At 29.7% G+C, this 18994-nt stretch overlaps 7 protein-coding genes across 14 annotated transcripts; 4 read left to right on the forward strand and 3 right to left on the reverse strand.

Moving 5' to 3' along the window:
- Nucleotides 1-22: 22 nt before the first annotated feature.
- LOC117207737 (60S ribosomal protein L13) lies at nt 23-1470 on the forward strand. 2 transcript variants are annotated; one of them, XM_033448223.1, is made up of 4 exons: nt 23-165; nt 592-741; nt 826-1075; nt 1145-1469. In XM_033448223.1, exons 2-4 carry the CDS (start codon nt 599-601, stop codon nt 1409-1411), a joined length of 660 nt encoding a protein of 219 aa, XP_033304114.1. In that variant the 5' UTR covers nt 23-165; nt 592-598; the 3' UTR covers nt 1412-1469. The 2 variants fall into 2 exon arrangements, with proteins under 2 accessions (XP_033304114.1, XP_033304122.1); XM_033448231.1 differs by lacking the exon at nt 23-165 and having other exon boundaries at nt 1145-1470.
- A 1119-nt stretch (nt 1471-2589) lies between these two features.
- On the forward strand, nt 2590-6715 carry LOC117207820 (kinesin-like protein KIF23). Of its 2 annotated transcripts, XM_033448436.1 has the most exons (15): nt 2590-2600; nt 2800-3375; nt 3447-3617; nt 3694-3892; nt 3964-4102; nt 4175-4374; nt 4443-4547; nt 4622-4707; nt 4769-4899; nt 4976-5079; nt 5137-5241; nt 5310-5456; nt 5518-5667; nt 5732-5968; nt 6039-6227. In XM_033448436.1, the coding sequence occupies exons 1-15, from the start codon at nt 2590-2592 to the stop codon at nt 6225-6227; spliced, it is 2550 nt and encodes an 849-aa protein (XP_033304327.1). The 2 variants fall into 2 exon arrangements, with proteins under 2 accessions (XP_033304327.1, XP_033304333.1); XM_033448442.1 differs by lacking the exon at nt 2590-2600 and having other exon boundaries at nt 2701-3375; nt 6039-6715.
- LOC117207871 (dual specificity phosphatase DUPD1-like) lies at nt 6449-8186 on the reverse strand. Of its 2 annotated transcripts, none has more exons than XM_033448538.1 (4): nt 7862-8186; nt 7363-7541; nt 7073-7296; nt 6449-6992 (listed from the first exon to the last, which is right to left on the reverse strand). In XM_033448538.1, the coding sequence occupies exons 1-4, from the start codon at nt 7880-7882 to the stop codon at nt 6796-6798; spliced, it is 621 nt and encodes a 206-aa protein (XP_033304429.1). In that variant the 5' UTR covers nt 7883-8186; the 3' UTR covers nt 6449-6795. The 2 variants fall into 2 exon arrangements, with proteins under 2 accessions (XP_033304429.1, XP_033304438.1); XM_033448547.1 differs by lacking the exon at nt 7862-8186 and adding an exon at nt 7748-7765.
- A 279-nt stretch (nt 8187-8465) lies between these two features.
- On the forward strand, nt 8466-14757 carry LOC117207854 (charged multivesicular body protein 4b). 2 transcript variants are annotated; one of them, XM_033448503.1, is made up of 5 exons: nt 8466-8829; nt 9340-9517; nt 9594-9844; nt 9924-9981; nt 14454-14757. In XM_033448503.1, exons 1-4 carry the CDS (start codon nt 8649-8651, stop codon nt 9977-9979), a joined length of 666 nt encoding a protein of 221 aa, XP_033304394.1. In that variant the 5' UTR covers nt 8466-8648; the 3' UTR covers nt 9980-9981; nt 14454-14757. The 2 variants fall into 2 exon arrangements, with proteins under 2 accessions (XP_033304394.1, XP_033304384.1); XM_033448493.1 differs by lacking the exon at nt 14454-14757 and adding an exon at nt 11670-11987.
- On the reverse strand, nt 10910-14779 carry LOC117207815 (pyruvate dehydrogenase phosphatase regulatory subunit, mitochondrial-like). Of its 2 annotated transcripts, none has more exons than XM_033448420.1 (12): nt 14440-14779; nt 14003-14234; nt 13669-13932; nt 13425-13587; nt 13069-13350; nt 12712-13014; nt 12474-12544; nt 12215-12420; nt 12002-12143; nt 11641-11910; nt 11332-11504; nt 10910-11259 (listed from the first exon to the last, which is right to left on the reverse strand). In XM_033448420.1, the coding sequence occupies exons 1-12, from the start codon at nt 14736-14738 to the stop codon at nt 11016-11018; spliced, it is 2649 nt and encodes an 882-aa protein (XP_033304311.1). In that variant the 5' UTR covers nt 14739-14779; the 3' UTR covers nt 10910-11015. The 2 variants fall into 2 exon arrangements, with proteins under 2 accessions (XP_033304311.1, XP_033304302.1); XM_033448411.1 differs by having other exon boundaries at nt 12474-12613.
- Nucleotides 14780-15081: 302 nt separating this feature from the next.
- On the forward strand, nt 15082-17598 carry LOC117207861. Of its 2 annotated transcripts, XM_033448524.1 has the most exons (8): nt 15082-15440; nt 15510-15542; nt 15620-15664; nt 16028-16093; nt 16171-16308; nt 16376-16447; nt 16521-16590; nt 16666-17598. In XM_033448524.1, exons 1-8 carry the CDS (start codon nt 15348-15350, stop codon nt 16719-16721), a joined length of 573 nt encoding a protein of 190 aa, XP_033304415.1. In that variant the 5' UTR covers nt 15082-15347; the 3' UTR covers nt 16722-17598. The 2 variants fall into 2 exon arrangements, with proteins under 2 accessions (XP_033304415.1, XP_033304407.1); XM_033448516.1 differs by having other exon boundaries at nt 16521-17598.
- On the reverse strand, nt 17401-18822 carry LOC117207896. 2 transcript variants are annotated; one of them, XM_033448599.1, is made up of 3 exons: nt 18638-18822; nt 18021-18317; nt 17401-17940 (listed from the first exon to the last, which is right to left on the reverse strand). In XM_033448599.1, the coding sequence occupies exons 1-2, from the start codon at nt 18777-18779 to the stop codon at nt 18028-18030; spliced, it is 432 nt and encodes a 143-aa protein (XP_033304490.1). In that variant the 5' UTR covers nt 18780-18822; the 3' UTR covers nt 17401-17940; nt 18021-18027. The 2 variants fall into 2 exon arrangements, with proteins under 2 accessions (XP_033304490.1, XP_033304497.1); XM_033448606.1 differs by having other exon boundaries at nt 18021-18311; nt 18638-18809.
- Nucleotides 18823-18994: the final 172 nt, after the last annotated feature.

The following is an 18994-nucleotide window of genomic DNA, read 5'->3' on the forward strand; positions in this document are numbered from 1 at the left end:
TAAAGCGAAGCGATATTTGTAAACAAATAATATTTTTAAAATATGATTTTATCATAAAATAATGTAATTTCAATCTTCATTTAGTAAATTTTGTTTTGCTGGGAGCTAAAACTTCCGCTTGGTGGTGCTGATTCTTTTTCCGGTCTATGCCTTGTAAACAAGTTCGTGAGTATTCTTTTAAGTTCGAAATCCAATTAAAATCTCAACATCTTGAAATAATATTTCTCAAAGTAATAAAAAATTGTTGTTATTTATGTTTTTCACTGTAATTAAATAATATGATTGTAATTTTATAATATAACAAGTAAAGAAATATTTTGACATTAATCAGGTTATCTTTGTCTCATATGTTTTAATTTCAATTAATGATATACCTTTTCTAATAGTAGGATGTGTCCATAATAATTATATGAGTATTATAAAGTAATATTAAAGTTACAAAAATTTTATTTGTGAAGGAAATTTAATGTTTTGTTTATGCTTAGTAATAATACTGTTTCCAACCTATTATATTAATCTTAAGTTTATAAAGTGTATTTTTACAAATCTTTTAAGAAACAAATTGTATATAATTTAGTATTTTTGTTTCAGTTCAACCATGGGTAAGAGAAATAATATGATCCCTAATGGACATTTCCATAAAGATTGGCAAAGATTTGTTAAAACTTGGTTTAACCAACCAGCCAGAAAATTTCGTCGTAAACAAAATCGTATAAAGAAAGCTCGTGCTGTTGCACCAAGGTAAATAGCATACGTTTATTTCATTTTTATTTCTGTTGTCCATTTATGTAAATTAACTTCAATAGTATTTTATTTTAATTTAAGACCTGTGAAGCTTCTGAGGCCTATTGTTCATTGCCCAACATTCCGTTATCACATAAAAGCTAGGGCAGGCAAAGGTTTTACCTTAAAAGAACTGAGGGCTAGTGGTTTAAATAAAAAATATGCTAGGACTATTGGAATTGCTGTAGATCCTAGAAGGCGTAATAAATCAGTCGAGTCTTTACAAAGGAATACTCAAAGACTGAAAGAATATAGATCCAAATTGATTCTTTTCCCACTGACTGTAGCCAATGTAAGTAGAATATAGTAAATTTAAAACTATTAAAGAAAGACTACATTCTAATGTTATTTATGAAAATAGCCTAAGGGTGATGATTCCACTAAAAAAGAAGTGAGCCTTGCCACTCAAGCTAAAGGAGAAATCATGCCAGTGAGACACCAAACGCATGCTAAAGCTAAGGCCCGTGTCATTTCTGAGGAAGAAAGAAAGTTCTCTGCATACGTAACTCTCCGTAAAGCTAGGGCTGATGCCAGACTAGTAGGAATTCGCGCAAAACGTGTAAAAGATGCAGCTGAAAATCCAGATGAAGTAACTAAAGTTGCTAAAGACAAGAAGGCTAAGAAATAATGTGAAACTTCATGTCTTTGTATAAATATAACAAATAAATTATCTAATGAGAAATAAAATTTTCTATTTGTTTTTATTTTATACTATTTATTGAATATATATATATATATTATACAATGAAGACATTTTATTTGCCATTAGTATTTGTATAAAAATATAATGCATTTATTATATGTATATGACAATATCAGAGAGGAAATTTTTCTCTGTGACTTCTGACTAGTGACATTTGAGTGTTACTAGTCTAGCATGAATTTCATTGGCAGACGTGTGACGCGAAGCCACTTCCGGGGTGCGGGGATCATAGTCATATGAAACTTGACTTAGTGATGTATGTCAAAAAGAGAAAGTAAACCAATTAACCTATTGCATTTAGTTTCAGGACAACAAAAGTCCTGACTTTTTTCTCTAAGAGGGAGAGACGCAGTAATAGAAAGTACTATTCCAACTTCTAACATTCAGTATCATGACTATAAAGCAACGATTTTATGTCATGTGTAAACGTACCCATTACACTAATTTACTTTTACTAGAGAAGAAATTTCCTTACTGCTCTTACTCAATGAAAATAAGATTGCGCTTGGGCAATTACAACCAATCATCGATCTGACCCTAAAGTACCACTTGCCCGTGTTCTCCGCTCCCCGGAAATGATTTTACATCTCCCGGTGGAAGTATAATCTCCCCAATGAGATGAGACAGAAAACAGAAGTATTATTCGAGTTTTATTAGTCGGCAACTAATAGTTGATGTTGTAGCAATGAAATTTTTTTTATGTTTACTGTCTTGTCTTGTGGAACAGACCATAAAAGTTTATGTTCAGTCTTTATATATATATGTCGGTCCTATTTACATGGTACTCTAATTAATGGTACTCTCTATTTAATCGCGAAATAAAAATCTTTTCATAGTTCTTTTTCCTGTTTTTATACTTTAATGAGTTAAGTTGTACTTAAAGTAGCACTATCATTTATAGTTTTTTTTTGGTATAAATATTGGTAGCACTTCAATATTTTAGTTCATTTCGTAACTAGATTTGAATTTTAAACACCGAATCAGGACAACGGTTTTCGGTTCATGGCATTTATCAAATATTATCTTTCGTATATATTTTTCACATTATATTGTCATAAGTTTTAAAATAACTAAATATCAAGCAAAATTTATAGTTACGAAAGATGAAATCTGCGTAAGTTTTATTATTTCTTAATCAGTTTATAACTGAAGTCAAATAAAATTTAGCTATTTTCAATATTTTATAACTATTACTTTCTATAATCTTTTAATGTAAAATTTAATTATTTGTTATTAATTAATTGTTTGGTACTATTAAAGTTATTTTGTAATGTAGAATAATTGAAGCTATTCGTGGTATGTTAATATTTTAGACGTGCGAAACCACCAGGTTCAGCTCGTAAGCCACCAAACCGTCCAAGAGGTAATAATATGGTATCCAAGGATCCTGTTCAAGTTTATTGTCGTTTAAAACCAATGCAACATCCAGCTGATGTTTCTTGTATGAAGCTTATATCTGATACAACTGTAGTTATTACACCACCAGAATCAGCAATGAATTTTCGTAACTCTAGCAACAAGGAAATTCAAACAACATTTAGTCGTGTATTTTCACCAGATGCAACGCAAAAAGAGATTTTTAATATAGTTGCTCTCCCATTAGTTGAAAATGTTATTCGAGGTAGAAATAGCCTTTTATTCACCTATGGAGTAACAGGAAGTGGTAAAACATATACTATGACTGGTGAAACACAGGATGCAGGCATAATGCCTCGTTGTCTTGATGTTCTGTTTAACAGTATTGCTAATTATCAGACCAAAAAATTTATTTTTAAACCAGATAAATTAAACGGTTTTGATATACAAGGTGAAGCTGATGCAATGCTTGATAGACAAAATGAACTTCATGCTGGACTTATGTTACAGAGAAATGGAAAATCAGGCAAAGTGTAAGTACAAGAATATGTGATATGCTTTATGTAATGTAAATGGCTTTATTAATAATTGATGGTTTTCACAGGAGAAAAGTAGAGAGTGATAGTGAGAGTAATCCAATGATTGTTCGTGACATAAATGAATCACAAACAGTACAAGTGGATCAAGATAATGTCTATGCTGTATTTGTTACATATGTTGAAATTTATAATAACAGTGTATATGATTTATTAGAGGATGAGGATATTAGAAACAAGTATAGTATCATTACTTACACAATTCAAATATTCTTAATTTCAAATAATATTTTAATACTGAGAAATAACTTTTAGGGTATTACAGAGTAAAATAGTTAGAGAAGATGGTAATAAGAATATGTATGTGCATGCTGTAACAGAAATTGAAGTAAAAAGTTCAGAAGAAGCATTTGAGGTATTTCAGCGTGGACAGAGAAGACGAAGAGTTGCACACACTGCGCTTAATGCAGAATCAAGTAGATCACATAGTGTCTTCACTATTCGTCTTGTACAAGTAATATTTCTAATTACTTTGCGTCTCATCTAACTAAAATTCACAAACAATATAGTATTTTCTTCTCCTAGGCACCCTTAGATGGTGAAGGTGAACAAATTATACAAGATAAACGGGTGGTATGCATCACTCAGCTATCCCTAGTAGATTTAGCTGGTAGCGAAAGAACTAATAGGACTAAAAACACAGGTCAACGATTAAGAGAAGCAGGTTATTATACTTTTGATGTGAATCTTGTAATTATATTATAATATATTTTCATATCCATTCATTTTGATTTAGGAAATATTAATAATTCTTTGATGACGCTACGATCATGTTTGGAAATTTTAAGAGAAAATCAACTTCAGGGTACAAATAAAATAGTACCCTACAGAGATTCGAAACTCACCCATTTATTTAAAAATTATTTTGATGGAGAAGGACAAGTTAGAATGATTGTTTGTGTTAATCCAAGAACAGATGATTATGATGAAACAATTGTAAGAAATCAATAATATAAAACGTAAATATATGAAAGAAAATTAATTAATTTATTCATGTTTTACAGCAAGTAATGAAATTTGCCGAAATGACTCAAGAAGTCCAAGTAGCTAAACCAACAATTACGAAAATAGATCTTGGTTTTACACCTGGAAGAAGACAGGCAAATAAGGTGAGATGAGTAATAAAAGAATAACAATGAAAATAATTTGAAAATACGTGCATAATAAAAACTATTTTTAATAGTTATTTAAGGAGGCATGTAGTAAGTTGCAAAAAGAAGGCCATCCTGAAGCTGAAGATTTAGAAGTTGATGTGGGTTTAGTGTATAGGTAAGTATTATATGTTTTCTTTATTCTTTCTTCAAACTTATATAATTTTATTTTAATTCAGTTTAGGTGGGCCATTTCCTGAATTGGAAATTACTTCTCCACGCAATGATCAAATAATTAATAATTTAATGCATTTTTTAGAACAGCGTATTAACAAACGGAATTTACTACGTACTGATTTACAGCAAAAACGTAAGAATATAACTTAATTTTTAATCAAACTTAAATTATGTGTAATATCTTCATGACTGTTACATGATTATTACAGAAAACGATCTTAGGAAGAAGATAATGGCAATGGAACAAGAATACATGAATTTAAAGATTGAAAATGCGTCTCTGAAAGCCGCTAATTCACAACAAAAAAAGAAGGTAATAGCATTTTACTGATTACGGAAGTACATATAAAATAATTTGCTTTTGCTGTAGGTTTCTGCATTAGAGGGTCATTTATGTAAGACTGAAGAACAAATTGATAGCTTGCTTCGAAAATTGAACAATGCAAATGATACAATCCGCAGCTTACAGCAAGAGGTAGTTAACGAATGCATTTCTTTCTTTATTTAAATGACAACATATATTTTACTACAATTATTTTATAGTTAAAAGATAGAAACATGGCACTAAATCAACGTTTAATAGATAAGCAAAGAGTGAAACAAAAGTACAACACTAAAATGCAGTTAGAAACTGATAAAATGAATAAAGAATTGGAAATAAAGTTACGTCAACAACGTGAACACTTACAGGTAATGAAGTAAATATAATATATGTATAACTTCATAGTTTAATTTTTTTCTCTCTTTTTAGAATCAAATGAAAGAAAAAGAGGATAAATTAAGATTAGTAAAACAAATTTTAGTTGATGACAACGTACCTAGTGTTTCTAAAGATTGTGTTGTACCTACTATTAGCTGTGCAGAAGCAACTCCAAAAACAACAGAGGGTCGATCACGAAGGGTCAGTTTATCTTACATTACGTAATTTACTTTCGAAAATATAGTTTAATGATATGTGCTCATAGGATAAAGCGGGTGTTGCAAATCCAAGGTACAGGCGTTCACAAAGCGCGGATAAGTGGATTGATCACAGACCCGGAGCGCTTGTTCCTGTTGGAACTGTTCTTCAACCTTTAATGCGTAGAAGACGTAGTGTTACGCGACTTACAGATCCAAAGGAAATTACAGACGGTGCATCCAGGTATTGTCTTATCGCGCAAGAACATGATACTGATGGTGAACTTGAGACAAAGTTATTCAAGGTAATTACACTTAAGAGGAATCGAAAAGAGTTATGTAGTTATATATTCAAATGTATTATTATTATGTTAGGGAGATATAATACCCACTAGTGGAGGAGGCGCACAAGTTGTATTTAATGATATGGAATGCTTAAAACAACTATCTCCAAAAGCAAGGAAACGTAGTGGTCCACAGGATACAGAAAATGAAATAGGCTCTTCGAGACATTCGTCTACACTTGCAGAGTCTCATTCCAAACGTCCACGTGTAGTAAATTAACAGTTTTATTAATATAATACTAGTATAGTAATAATAGTTTTTATACGATATATAATATAATAATACGATACACATATAAATAACTAAAAACTTCTACTAAAAATAGTAATGGTAAAGAAAAATACTAATAATAGTTAAAAACAATGATATGAAGTCAAGATGTTAATATTTTCCTTTATCGTTACTATTTTTAGTAAAAGTTTTTACAACCAAAGTTTTTACAATATCAGTATTATAATTTATTAAATAATACAGTTCGCCAACAATGAATTGTGAGAAGCGATAATATTGTATACATAATACTTTATATCGTGAGGCGTAATATGAGTTATATGACTGCTATCTCATAACATGTATATATTCGTAATATTTGATTTTGAGATAATTAATAGTGAATTTTGCGCCTAATGTTGACTAATAATGTATCAATCTAATCTAATCATACATTTTGATCATGTTTACTCAGTTTTTATATACAATTATTTATATACAATATACATATATCTATCAAATTCACTGCAGTATATATTGTTAGTGAACCTTGTAGCTTTATCAAAGCTGTATTCACTTAAGATCGTTGTCTTCGTAATTGATTATCTAACTGCGCTAATTGGTGAAGAAAACCACTATTTGGTTGAATGAAACGATTTTTGCGGACTGTTCGAATTGCATCTGTGGCTAGCATTCCTTTTTTAATCATTAAATATGCTAATACGCACGTTGCGCTACGTGAGATTCCTAACACACAATGAACAAAAGCTTTACCTAATAGAAAGAAAGTTAAATTTTAAACGATCTATTGTAATTTTTCTATTTTTTTCATTATTAAATTATTATTTCATTACCTCCAGTCGAAACAGCTTCATCGATAAAATCTGCAATAATGTAAAAGTACTTGCTAATGTCTGTTGTGCACAAATCAATAAGTGGTAAGCCAAGATACTTTATTGTTGTATCAGAATAATAATTCTTATCGGTGTTTACAAATCCAAATCTTTTTCCTTCAGCAGCATTAAGCAAATGTGTTATACCCAATATTTTAAGGTATTTCTTATTTTTTGCTGTGACACTATAAAGTATTGAACATAAATTAATTTTTGATAAACATAAAGACATAAAACATTGAAATACTCACGCATCACCAATATATATTCCTGGATATACTTCATCACAATCGATATCCTGTTGAACACGGTAATATTCAACATCATCTCGATTAGGATCAAATCCTGGTAGCATTTTATTCTCAGTCTGTGTTCTATACAAAGCTTCTGCTAAGTGACTTTGGGTGGTTTCCCCACCAGTTAAACGTTTCTGAAAATTCATGAGATAAAAGTTTTTACTATGAAAAGTAACTTTACAATATTATATAATTTTTAATAATCTGATTTGAAAGATGATAAATTTTCAACATTAATTGAATGTCATTTGAAATGATCAGATGATATTTATTTTTTCATGTATTTCTCATTATAAAAAGACGTTTAGAATTAAAAAGAATTTGAAAAAATATCAATTACATGTTCCTATGAAATGACAGGCGACTCAAATGCGAAGAAACAATTTCGAAGCATCTGTAAGTTTCAAAATATACGTAAATGATAGCAATACTATTCTTTATAATATATACTTACATTTCTCAGACTGCTGTCCATTTGAAAAGATTATTTATAGATTAATAATTTATAGGTTATACTAGATATGACAAATAAGAAAGACAGCAAAATATTACAAAATATTTTGTATTTTACTAATCAAGTATGTCACGATTAGGTATGACTAATTCTAAGCTTTTACATATATACATAAACAAATATAGTTGCACACAATGTTAAAATCGCGATAATTATAGCTAGTTATTTCTCTTTTGGAACTCTGTTATACCGCGATAATTATACTGACAAGGTGTCATGTAAATACATCCATTAATTCGATTAATTTTTGTATATAACGAATAATTTTGTATATTTTTTAAAATAGTAGAATATTTGAAATCCTATATTTGTGCCAAGAATTTGATGTATAATTTTTTAAAATGATATTTAAAATTTCAACTCAAATTAAATCTTCATCGTCTCGATATTTGAATATATACTTGAATAATACTTGAATAATATATATATAATATATGTAACAATATTTACTCAGTTCTTTTATATTTATTATTATAAGTGTAAAAAGTAAATTCTAGAAATAAAATATTGGGATATTCCTGAGTTTTGATAAATTGAACGAAATCAAATTTCATAGTAACTAGATGAGCGATGAGTCATGACGTATGTATATCAATGCCTAAAGAAAATATGGCGATGGTATTTGGTTAGTGTCCTGTTCTGTTGATTTTACAGAAGGTGTTTGGTGTGTTTATCGTGCTCAAGATTGTAATTATAATTTAAATTCGGAGTAGAACTTATTAAGACAATGAGTTTCTTTAGTAAAGTATTCGGTGGTAAAAAGGAACCGGTGTCTATGTCGACAGCCGAGGCGATACAAAAATTGCGCGAGACGGAGGATATGTTGATAAAAAAGCAGGATTTCCTCGAAAGTAAAATAGAGCTTGAAATTCAAACTGCTAAGAAGAATGGAACGAAAAACAAACGAGGTATTTACGAATGATATTCTTTATTTGGTAACCACTTGCAAACAGCTTTCAATGATTAAGGTCGTTTGTCATTGTGACGTTTCTCTGCTGTGTGTTGACTGTGTGTTAACTTATATTGTAACTATTAATCAGTGCTTTAAAAATGCTACTTTACCTATAAGTTTGTTAAACTAAGAATATAGCTTTTTAAGTAATAAGCGACGTTAACACTGTACAAGACATCCACATAATATGAGTAACTAATAATTAGACTGTGAATGTTTATGCATTTATGAGAAATTGTGAGATGTAAAAGTGTACAGAATGCAAGTAATGTACAAAAATATATAAAGTATATATTAAAAATTATTCAGTATTCATTATAATATTTACTATAAGAAACAAATTTATGTTTGTGTATTTCGTTAATTACATCTGTAAAAATGTTTATAAATTAGTATCAACATCCACATTCATGTACTAGCTATTAACTCTAGGATGAATATGTTAACAAGGAAACATAATTTACAGCTGCAATCCAAGCCCTTAAAAGAAAGAAACGTTATGAAAAACAGTTACAACAAATTGATGGTACACTTACCACGATTGAAAGTCAAAGGGAAGCACTGGAATGTGCAAATACCAATACTGCTGTACTTACTACAATGAAAAATGCAGCAGATGCATTAAAATCTGTCCATCAACATATGTAAGAAATTCAGTTTTGTGATATCATTAGTTAGATGATTCACGCAGATTATTTAAATGTTATTTTCTTTGTTTAGGGATGTTGATCAAGTACATGATATGATGGATGACATAGCTGAACAGCAAGATGTAGCAAGAGAGATTTCTGATGCAATTTCCAATCCTGTAGCATTTGGAAATGATGTAGATGATGAAGAACTAGAAAAAGAATTGGAAGAGCTTGAACAAGAACAACTTGATAAAGAATTGCTTGGTATTGAATCTACTGATGAACTACCAAGTGTTCCAGCTACTGCTATTCCAATTGCCCCAACTAGGACTCGCACAAGTAATAATTTTAATATTTTTTTGCTTTATTATTAGAAAATAATTTATTTTTAAACTAAAAATATTGTTAATATTTATAGAAGCCAAACCAGAAGAGGATGAAGATTTAAAAGAGTTAGAAGCATGGGCATCATAAAGGTGGTATCAATATATTTGTAAAAATGAATTTTTGTAAGAAACTGATAGCTAAAATGAAGTATGTATTATTGAAAGAGATAACAGTGTACATGAATGCGTTTTTCAGATTCAATATCATATAACTATTCTAATGTTAATACTGTGGTATTTTTATACACTGTTAAAATGATTAACATAATGATGAAGTTCATAGTAGTCATTTTCCTTATTACAGTATAAAGATTTTTTTTATCAATATACAAAGAAGAATCATAAGTAATAGCAAGTATCTTAAATACTTGCATTTGTGCTAGCCAATATACTCTACTGTTACAGTAAAAAATAAATTATATTGGACAAGAGTATGATATACATACATAGCTATAAATGCTGGTAAATTATATACATATAATTTTTACTAACAGTGAGAAATACCTATGAGAACATTTATTGTATAAACTTTTTCTTCAAAAGATTAAATTGTAAGATATTACAATTGCTTCATAAAATTTTGTTGTTATTTTCATGTATATATGTATAACATATTTTGAAAAGTAGCGCAGTTCAAATTGTTAAATGGCCTTTTAAACTTTGTATAATTGTATCTGCTATAAATAAATTCATTTAAATGTATATTAATTTAGTACAACTATAAATACAGCAGATACAGTGTTGTATACATATTTTTACACTACAAATCATAGTAATTTTTGCACTATTATTAATATTTTATTAATTAATAATTATTGAATTATAAATATCCAAATTGTATCGAATTAATATGCCAATAGTATATATAAAATATTTATATTTTCACAAAATATGAATATATGTAGGACAATTTAAAAAAATGGCTTAAATAATGATAGATATTTAATTAAAATGCAATATACATTACATAGTTTAAATGTTTTCACAATCATGAATATGCTTAAACTCCTAGGGAAAATAGTCTTTAAAAAATCAAGATTTATTTCATAATTTACAATTATAATGACTAAAGTCTCAATCACATAATAGGAGGAAATAAAATATTATCACTGAAGAACGTCGCTTTAATATGATACAATAGGCGTAGGAATATATTTTTTGTTCAATTTACTACTCAGCGCCGGTATGGGTAGTGGACGAATGTGTGGTTTAATAGAAAATCTAGTACCAGCGATATCAATTTCGTAACGAGCTTTAAGATCCATTATAAAGTCTGTTGTAACAGTATTTGCATTAATTTGTATATGTCCTGATTTTGGATAACTGATAAAACCAAGACATATATGTTTCTCTGTAGCGAAACCGTATCTATAAAGTTATTATTATTAATAATTTGATATAGTAAAATATATTTTATCTTTAATCGTATGAAGTATTTACCCGGCTGATGTAACAGTTCCTACAAATTCATTATTTCGATAAATAGGCTCGCCACCCCATGGCCATACATCCTTATTAATATCTAATTCATTAACAATAAATAATACTAATCGTTTTGATACGCCTTGTTCTTTTTGACGTTGCAAAGCAAATTTGCCAATAAAATATTCTTTCTGTTGCAACAAATTATCATAATTAATCAACATGTTTAAACTGTTGTGCCTCTGTATGATAGAAGTCCTCAGAAATTCAGATTTAACATTAATAGTCTTGGAACAAAAAAAATTCTATTACCATATACCTACTTACATCTAATCTTACATTGTATCCACTTCCAGCTTCATATGGCGTAACAAATGGTGTCAATTCTTCGGCCCAAAATGGAATAAATCTTTCTATTCTCATGAAACGTTGTGTGAGTACACCTACATCTCGTACTCCATAATCTTTACCTACTTCCATTAATCTGGAGTATACGTGAAGTGCGTATTCTGATGGTATATATAAGCAATAACCAGATTCACCAGTATGTGTAAATGACATTACCATTACATCAGAAGCATAGGCTACATTTACATTCTATTAAGAATATAAAATTAATATATATGAACGTTATAAATCTATCTATCGCCGCTGAAATATTTACCAGAAATCGATATAAGCTGATTACCTTATATGTAAAAGGAGAGAGATTAATGTCAGAATTGGAAAGTTCTGAAAGTAGTCCTGTTGCTTTAGGTCCTACTAAATTAATAACAGTATATTTTGACGTTACATCATTAAGACCCACCGAATGATCAGCTGGTAAATGTCTGCGCAATAAACAGATAACGTTTATACGATTACAGTAAACATTATTTTTAATTTCTATTACTTTTGTTACCTAGACATCCATTGGTAGATGCGTGTTTGTTGTGACGTAGGTGAAACCATAAAATAACTATTTTCAGCTTGTCTTACTAAGATACAATCATTTTCATACCCTCCTCTTTCATTTTGCATTCCTGTATGCACTATACTACCAATTGGTATATTTACATCATTAGAACATAATTGCTGAAGATAGTTGACAACTTCCCAACGACTAGACTGCAAATATGTAAATGATTATATGCAAAATATTTTATATTTTAAATACTTACTTTAATTTCGATTTTCGAAAATGAACTCATATCTATTATTCCCACTCCTTCTTTGCATGCTAGAAATTCCTCTGTCATGAAATCAAAAAACTTTGGTTTATAAAAACTGCCTGGTGGCATAACTGGTTTTTTTTGCCCTTCTATTAATAAAAATTACTTACTTTTTACTTGTTGTTAATGTGATTGTGTCATTAAATATAACAAGATGTAAATAAGAATGAAGTAATTAATTGCTTACTTTTATAAGTTGAATCAAAGTAAAGTGGACGTTCATAAGCCATTTTGACTCCAAAAATTGCACCTCTTTCTTCAAGTACAGAATACAGAGGTGAACAACGTAGGTTTCGAGCATATTTATACTCACACTGATGAGGATACAAAATTGCATAATTTCTCCCAACAATTTCCTTTGTTCTTTGTTGTAAATATCTTTTACTGCTATGTAAATCTAGAAATCTTTGTACATTAAAAGGAAGTATTTCTTGTGTAGATTCACCATTTATTAGGCATTCAGCAACTTCTTTGCCTATTCCTCCTGCCCCTAAAGAAATATGACTTTAATAATATCAAAGATTTAACATCTGTTATTCTTTACCTTGTAATGAACTTCCATTCATGCCAACAGCAACAAAATAATTCTTTACTTCTGGACTTTCTCCTAGTATCCATTTACCATCTGGTGTAAAGTTATCTGGACAATTATATACATTTGGTTGTATACCTTTTAAGAGTGGTAATCTGTGTACTACTTTATCCCATAAAGGTTTCCAGTATGAAGTATTAACTGTAAGATGGTTTTTCCAATCTTTTATTGGAACAACACCATTCTCGAATGCAGGCTTTGATTCTGGTTCAAACCATCCAATTAATAAACCTCCTGCAAATTTATCCATTCAGTTATTTATTCCATGGCTTATTAAACCTCATGTAATGCGCTAATATGTTAAAGACTTTGCCACTCCCTCATATATGAGTATGAATCGAAATCACGTATGCATGGTAAAGCCGTGTTTGTATTAAGTGGAAACGGAGGAATAATTGCATAAAAATGTTCTGCAGGATATGCTGGAATTCTAACTGGTGGATTACATTTTAATCCTAATTCTCGTGCCCACTATAATTTGAAAACTTGTATAAGAAAAATTTGTATAAGAAATAACATGAAAATTATTTCACATCCCTAAAGTGATATTACCATTCCTGCACAATTAACAAAATATTCACAAGAAACTATTCCACGGTCAGTTTTTACACTTTTTATAGCTCGATTTTCAGTGTGAACTTCTTGTATATAACAATTTTCAATGTATTTTGCTCCTCCAATCATTGCCAATTTAGCTAGAACATCACAAATTGCGCTACAATTAGCTACTGCATCTTCAGGAACCCAAAGTGCACCTTCAAGGTCTTCAGTATGCAAATATGGATATAATCGTTTTAATTGATCTTTTCCTAAAATCTAATGCATTTATAGCTTATTAAAAGTTTCTTTCATATTTCAATTTCAAAATCTGGCTGAGAAATCTTACTTCACAATTTAAACCTGTGGGTATATTATAAGCCATTCTTCTCTTCAAAGCTATCATTCTGTCTTTGGTTTGAGCTAAGTATATACTGCCACATTGCTTTAAACCTATGTCATATCCCATTTCTTGTAATTGTTGATACAACTTAATGCTGTAGGATATTAGATTCCTATGTGATATTGGTTTGAAAAGACCAAGTGTGCCGGAACCAAAATAGGATGTTCCGCTTCCAATCCTATGACATAACATTTTTTAATTATTGTACATTATAAATATTGATAACTTTAATAGTTTCTTAAATCAATAGCCTTTATAATTTTAGTGATACAAATATGTAATGTAAACAAAAAAGTTTATAGTGTTATTTTAAAAATTAAAAATTTGTTATTCACTGTTCTAGCATTCATTAATTGTTTCATTTGATGTAAATGTACATATACCTGTTTTGTTCCAGAACAAGTACATCATTCCACCCATTATTGACAAGATGATAAGCAACAGAATTAGCCACTGTTCCTGCACCCGCAATGACAATTTGCGATTGCGAGGGTAACGTTGTATGGGGTTGAAATTGAAAATTTTGGTCAAATTTCCTACGACTTTTACTTCTGTCTCTTTGATTAAGTTTAAATATTCCATTTTTGAAGGTTATATCAATTGAATAATTTTTGCAACCTTTTGAGACTACTTTCTGTAATAATGTAACATAAATACATTTTGAACTCGCGTGTTGCAGCATTAAATTACGTGGAAGGTAATAACTGCGTCACTTGTTCACATAACATGTAAAAAACAGAATTCCAAAATGTCTCCACTGCTAGAACGTTGGTTCTATTATTAAAGTTAGGAATATTGGGTCATAATGGTGTTCTTTCAAAAATATAAATTATCCTTTCAAAAGAAAATAAGTGGCGCTGTACATTCGTATAATAGCTTGATATGTTAAGATTTTCACTTATTAAAATTATAATATTTTGGTAGATAAAATTATTTTTCATACAGATCATTTTTTAGTTATTTTAACGTGAAATAATTACATAAGATTGATTTACTTATAATTTTTTGATTTAAAATATTATTGTATTATTTAAGTTTTTAATAAATTTCCCGCCTAAATGTACTTGATCGATAAATCGAAATGTTTCAATCTCGACTACTCTCGATAGATATATTGATATTTTCGAACCTCTTCGATACAGTTCGATAAAATTCAAAATGGGAGCGACGTTAGATCTTCGGTTTTTATCAACATGAATTCCTCCATAAATTTAAGCGTTTCTAATTGTTATTCGTGTGCTTTTGATAACTATTTTTGTTAGGAACAGCTATTAATACAAAATTGCTCATAATGTGGTTCATATTATTCGCAGTTTTTACCTTTAAACTAATGTGTATTTTTATCTTTGTTATCTATTGCGTTGTCACTTTTCTTCTGGTTATGGTAAGAATTTTTTTATTTGCTCTGATTGACAGTATTTTATGCTAACTAATAATGTTATTTGTAACAAAGTATAATGCTCAAACTGAGGAACTGAGAAGATGTGTAAGTTTATTAATGCAATTTTCTCTTACATCTTCTTCAAAATATTCTATTGTTGTAACATAAATTGTGTCTTTTAGATCGTACCCCAAGATACAAACTTGGATGTGAAATTTCCGACTGGAGTTAGTTAAAGGAAGCTTTTCTTAATGAAAAGTTAATACTAGACTGCGGATGTTTATGCAATTTCATATCTTTATGTATGTAACTAAAACAGTGGAACCTGAATAGAAATTTCTTCTATTCATTATAAATATTATATTGAGCGCATTGCCTTGAATTACATACCCATACGTATATATATTTTCTATATTATGAGCATTCCGAACACATATTGACTTTTTCGAATTTTCTATAAACGCATAAACATCCATACATATTATCTACTATCATACTACATTATATCGTATTTCTTCATCATATTTTTAAATTTTTCATTACTCGTAACTTCAACTTCTAAAAATGCTGACGATTGCTTATTTTATTAGAGTCGCGAGAGCGTAGATGATAAATTGGAAGTGTTAACGGAAAAGCTTACAGAAAAAGAACGCGTGGTGAGAAAATAATTCGTCATTTTGCTTTAATTCAATTTTTTATGAAAGAAATATTATTAGTTTTGTAACACTCATAGTTACAGAAATCGCAATGTGAAATAAAAAATGCAGAAAAGGCGTTAACTGATCTGGAAAATAAAACATCGTCCTGCCGAGATCGATATCGCTCGTTGATGATCGAATTAAAAAAGGACATTCGAGAAACTGAGGATGAGGTTCGAGTAACATATAATTAAAAAGAATGACGATTTAGTTTTATATAATTATAATTACATTTGATAGGTGAGAACGCTGCAAAATCAAATATCGAATTTATCGATTCGACGAGAAGCTCTTAGGAGCGAGGCATTAAAGGTAGTGTTTCTATCTTGTTAAAATTAGTAACATATAAAAATAATAAAAGTCATAATTTTTAATGCAATTGTAGCAACAAGAAGATTATCAGAAAATGCTGAGTGGGTTTTCCAAGGAATTGGAAAGTAAAAAAACATTATTCTGTATGTTATTGCGAAATATTCTATTTTGTTTAAAAATAGATTTTCATTATTTTAATTGGCGCTTTCAATCTATAGCTTCTGGTATCGAGAAATCAAGACACCATCGTGTGAGTTGTTTCAGTTTACCATGAAAAATTTCATCGACTTTTCTGTATATATAATAATTATTTTTAATCAAAGAACAAAAATTAGAGTGAGTAATTAAAGAGTGCCACTAAATGTTGCTTTGTCGAAAATCGTCGTAGTATCGAATGATTAAGAAAAGAGCTTTTTTTTTCAATCGGATCATAATTTTTATTTAATAATCACAATATATACATTCGAGTAAATGATCAGTATGGAAGTTCCTTTGCGTTCAATCGCATGGTACAAATTAACATTGAGAAATTAAAATTTAATTCGAGTGACAAATGGATTTCGATTACGCGTATGAATTATACTTTTCGGATTGAGACAAAAAATGCAAAATAGATTACATCTATTTTATCAATTAACGTATTGATTGCCGATGATTGTAGATATTTTCGATGAAGTAGATAATTTTTAAAGATAACCAGGACACTGTACTAAAGTTTAAACATTAAATAATATAGAACGTATTATATGATAAGAAAGTAAAGCAAGAATCAAGAATCATAAAAGTAATTTTTACAAGCAGTACGATATATCGAAGTCAGAAGAATACGTAATTCTTAAAACGGACCTCTTTACTTCATTTTATTTGGAGATAGAAAAAATATTTTATATACTCAATTTATTGAAATGAGAATAAAAATAAGGAGGTCACATAGCTTTTTTAAAGTATTCCTTTCTACCTCAAAATTGTTCCATTTTAAGTGCCTTATTCTTCATAACCATGGAATTACATGTTCATACAAACTCTCCAAAACGAATAGTGTTGAGAGATGTTTTAAGGCATTTGTTTCTTTCCCGATGCATTGTGATAATTTTTCAGTAACTGAATTTTCTTTATGAGAGTACAGTTCCTTGAGAAATGTGTAGTGAACAGAGAAGGAAGTATTTTTCGATTTGAATGAACGCTATAAAATATTCGTTGAGCTTGTTAAGTGCACATGAAAGGAACTTTCCTGCTACTCTGTTCGTTTCTTAAATTCTTTCTACCTTGTTCTCTTATTCCAGACATTTCATTATTATATCCCAGAGAATAGACAGATATTTTTAATATCAAACGAAATCACCAGCCGGCATACTTCTTGAGAATTGGGCAAGAAGTTTGAGATCTTTGGACACATCTTTTTGCTTGTCATCTATTGATCGTAAAAGAATATATCCAAATTGAACAATTTGCCAGCACAAATTCGCCAGTGTAAAAATTTTTCCATTCTTATCCTGCAAATTATTACGGTAGTTTATATGACATTACTGAAAAAAAAACAACCAAAGATATGGTTTTAGAAAATGAAGATTACCGTCTGTTTATAATTCTGTATGAGATGATGGAAATTTTTTCAGGACTGCATGATAGAGATTGTAAAAGGCGTAGAAACTGATACTTAAGATGACGACGAGTGCCGAGCCGAATATCCAAGATAAAAAGTAGCCATCTATAATATCCGAGGTCTCCTTTCTCTTCCTTGCGCTGATCTCACCCAGGGTGGTACCCCGCCGCTCTTCCATCAATCTCTTCATGTTCGCCAATTTCGCTCGTAGTTCGTCTACTGATTCAGCGATGTCCTCGATCGAATCACATTCTGGTAAATCTAAAACTTGGACGAATAAAGTATAAATCGGGAAATATGGACGTCCAAACGCAATAATCAAATAATTTACTCCAAAACACTGTCACAGAAATTTTTCGTTTTGAAGGTATTTTAAAAGGAAATTATTCATTATCAATGATTAAAAGGATATTAATTTTATTTATGGTAATTCACAAAACAATAGAATGGAGAAAATGGAAACATTTAAGGTAAAATGTCTTTTTTCTTTTGAGAGAAAAGTGCAGAGATTTTTGGAACATTTTGTTAGATGATTTAAATTGTACCTTTTTTGAAAGATATTTTTAATCGAAGCTACGGCTACTTACCCGTAGTTCCTGGCGTGCAAGTGTGCGTTACTGTTTTCATGATACTCGCCTCTATCTTTCTTGACTGTATAACTTGGTCCAAAATACGACTCAGAGGTCGGTATTGATCATCCAGCATCCCACGCTGTAGCACAGTCTCCATCTTTCGGAAAGTTAAGCCCTCTAGATTTTTTCCCTCTCTTTTGACTTGATCAAAATTATCGCGTTCAGTAACGATAAATCTTCTCTTCGAACTTTGAAAATAAACATTCCTATCGATTAAAGATTTGAGTTTTGGGAGTTAATTAGTTCAAGTGTTAAAGAAGAATGAAGCTTTCTTTGAATATTTATTGCGTTACATAAAATGCTTTAACTTAA

The sequence above is a fragment of the Bombus bifarius genome, unplaced genomic scaffold (assembly GCF_011952205.1).
Source record: "Bombus bifarius isolate JDL3187 unplaced genomic scaffold, Bbif_JDL3187 scf7180000007966, whole genome shotgun sequence".
NCBI lineage: Eukaryota > Metazoa > Arthropoda > Insecta > Hymenoptera > Apidae > Bombus > Bombus bifarius.

Coding starts and splice junctions, on each gene's coding strand:
- LOC117207854 (XM_033448503.1), top strand. CDS start 8,649: ATGAGTTTCTTTAGTAAAGTATTCGGTGGTAAAAAGGAACCGGTGTCT. Junction 9,518..9,593: donor AAATCTGTCCATCAACATAT/GTAAGAAATTCA, acceptor TTCTTTGTTTAG/GGATGTTGATCAAGTACATG. Junction 9,845..9,923: donor CCCAACTAGGACTCGCACAA/GTAATAATTTTA, acceptor TAATATTTATAG/AAGCCAAACCAGAAGAGGAT.
- LOC117207871 (XM_033448538.1), bottom strand. CDS start 7,882: ATGGACAGCAGTCTGAGAAAT. Junction 7,542..7,861: donor TGGACAGCAGTCTGAGAAAT/GTAAGTATATAT, acceptor ATGAATTTTCAG/AAACGTTTAACTGGTGGGGA. Junction 6,993..7,072: donor TGAAGCTGTTTCGACTGGAG/GTAATGAAATAA, acceptor TCTTTCTATTAG/GTAAAGCTTTTGTTCATTGT.
- LOC117207820 (XM_033448436.1), top strand. Junction 3,376..3,446: donor AATGGAAAATCAGGCAAAGT/GTAAGTACAAGA, acceptor TGGTTTTCACAG/GAGAAAAGTAGAGAGTGATA. Junction 3,618..3,693: donor GATGAGGATATTAGAAACAA/GTATAGTATCAT, acceptor AATAACTTTTAG/GGTATTACAGAGTAAAATAG.
- LOC117207861 (XM_033448516.1), top strand. CDS start 15,348: ATGTGGTTCATATTATTCGCAGTTTTTACCTTTAAACTAATGTGTATT. Junction 16,094..16,170: donor TTACAGAAAAAGAACGCGTG/GTGAGAAAATAA, acceptor TAACACTCATAG/TTACAGAAATCGCAATGTGA. Junction 16,309..16,375: donor TTCGAGAAACTGAGGATGAG/GTTCGAGTAACA, acceptor TACATTTGATAG/GTGAGAACGCTGCAAAATCA.
- LOC117207737 (XM_033448223.1), top strand. CDS start 599: ATGGGTAAGAGAAATAATATGATCCCTAATGGACATTTCCATAAAGAT. Junction 742..825: donor GCTCGTGCTGTTGCACCAAG/GTAAATAGCATA, acceptor TTTTAATTTAAG/ACCTGTGAAGCTTCTGAGGC. Junction 1,076..1,144: donor TCCCACTGACTGTAGCCAAT/GTAAGTAGAATA, acceptor TTATGAAAATAG/CCTAAGGGTGATGATTCCAC.
- LOC117207896 (XM_033448599.1), bottom strand. CDS start 18,779: ATGGAGACTGTGCTACAGCGTGGGATGCTGGATGATCAATACCGACCT. Junction 18,318..18,637: donor TTGCACGCCAGGAACTACGG/GTAAGTAGCCGT, acceptor TATTCGTCCAAG/TTTTAGATTTACCAGAATGT.
- LOC117207815 (XM_033448411.1), bottom strand. CDS start 14,738: ATGCTGCAACACGCGAGTTCAAAATGTATTTATGTTACATTATTACAG. Junction 12,421..12,473: donor TTTCGAAAATCGAAATTAAA/GTAAGTATTTAA, acceptor ACATATTTGCAG/TCTAGTCGTTGGGAAGTTGT. Junction 11,505..11,640: donor GATACAATGTAAGATTAGAT/GTAAGTAGGTAT, acceptor TTGTTGCAACAG/AAAGAATATTTTATTGGCAA.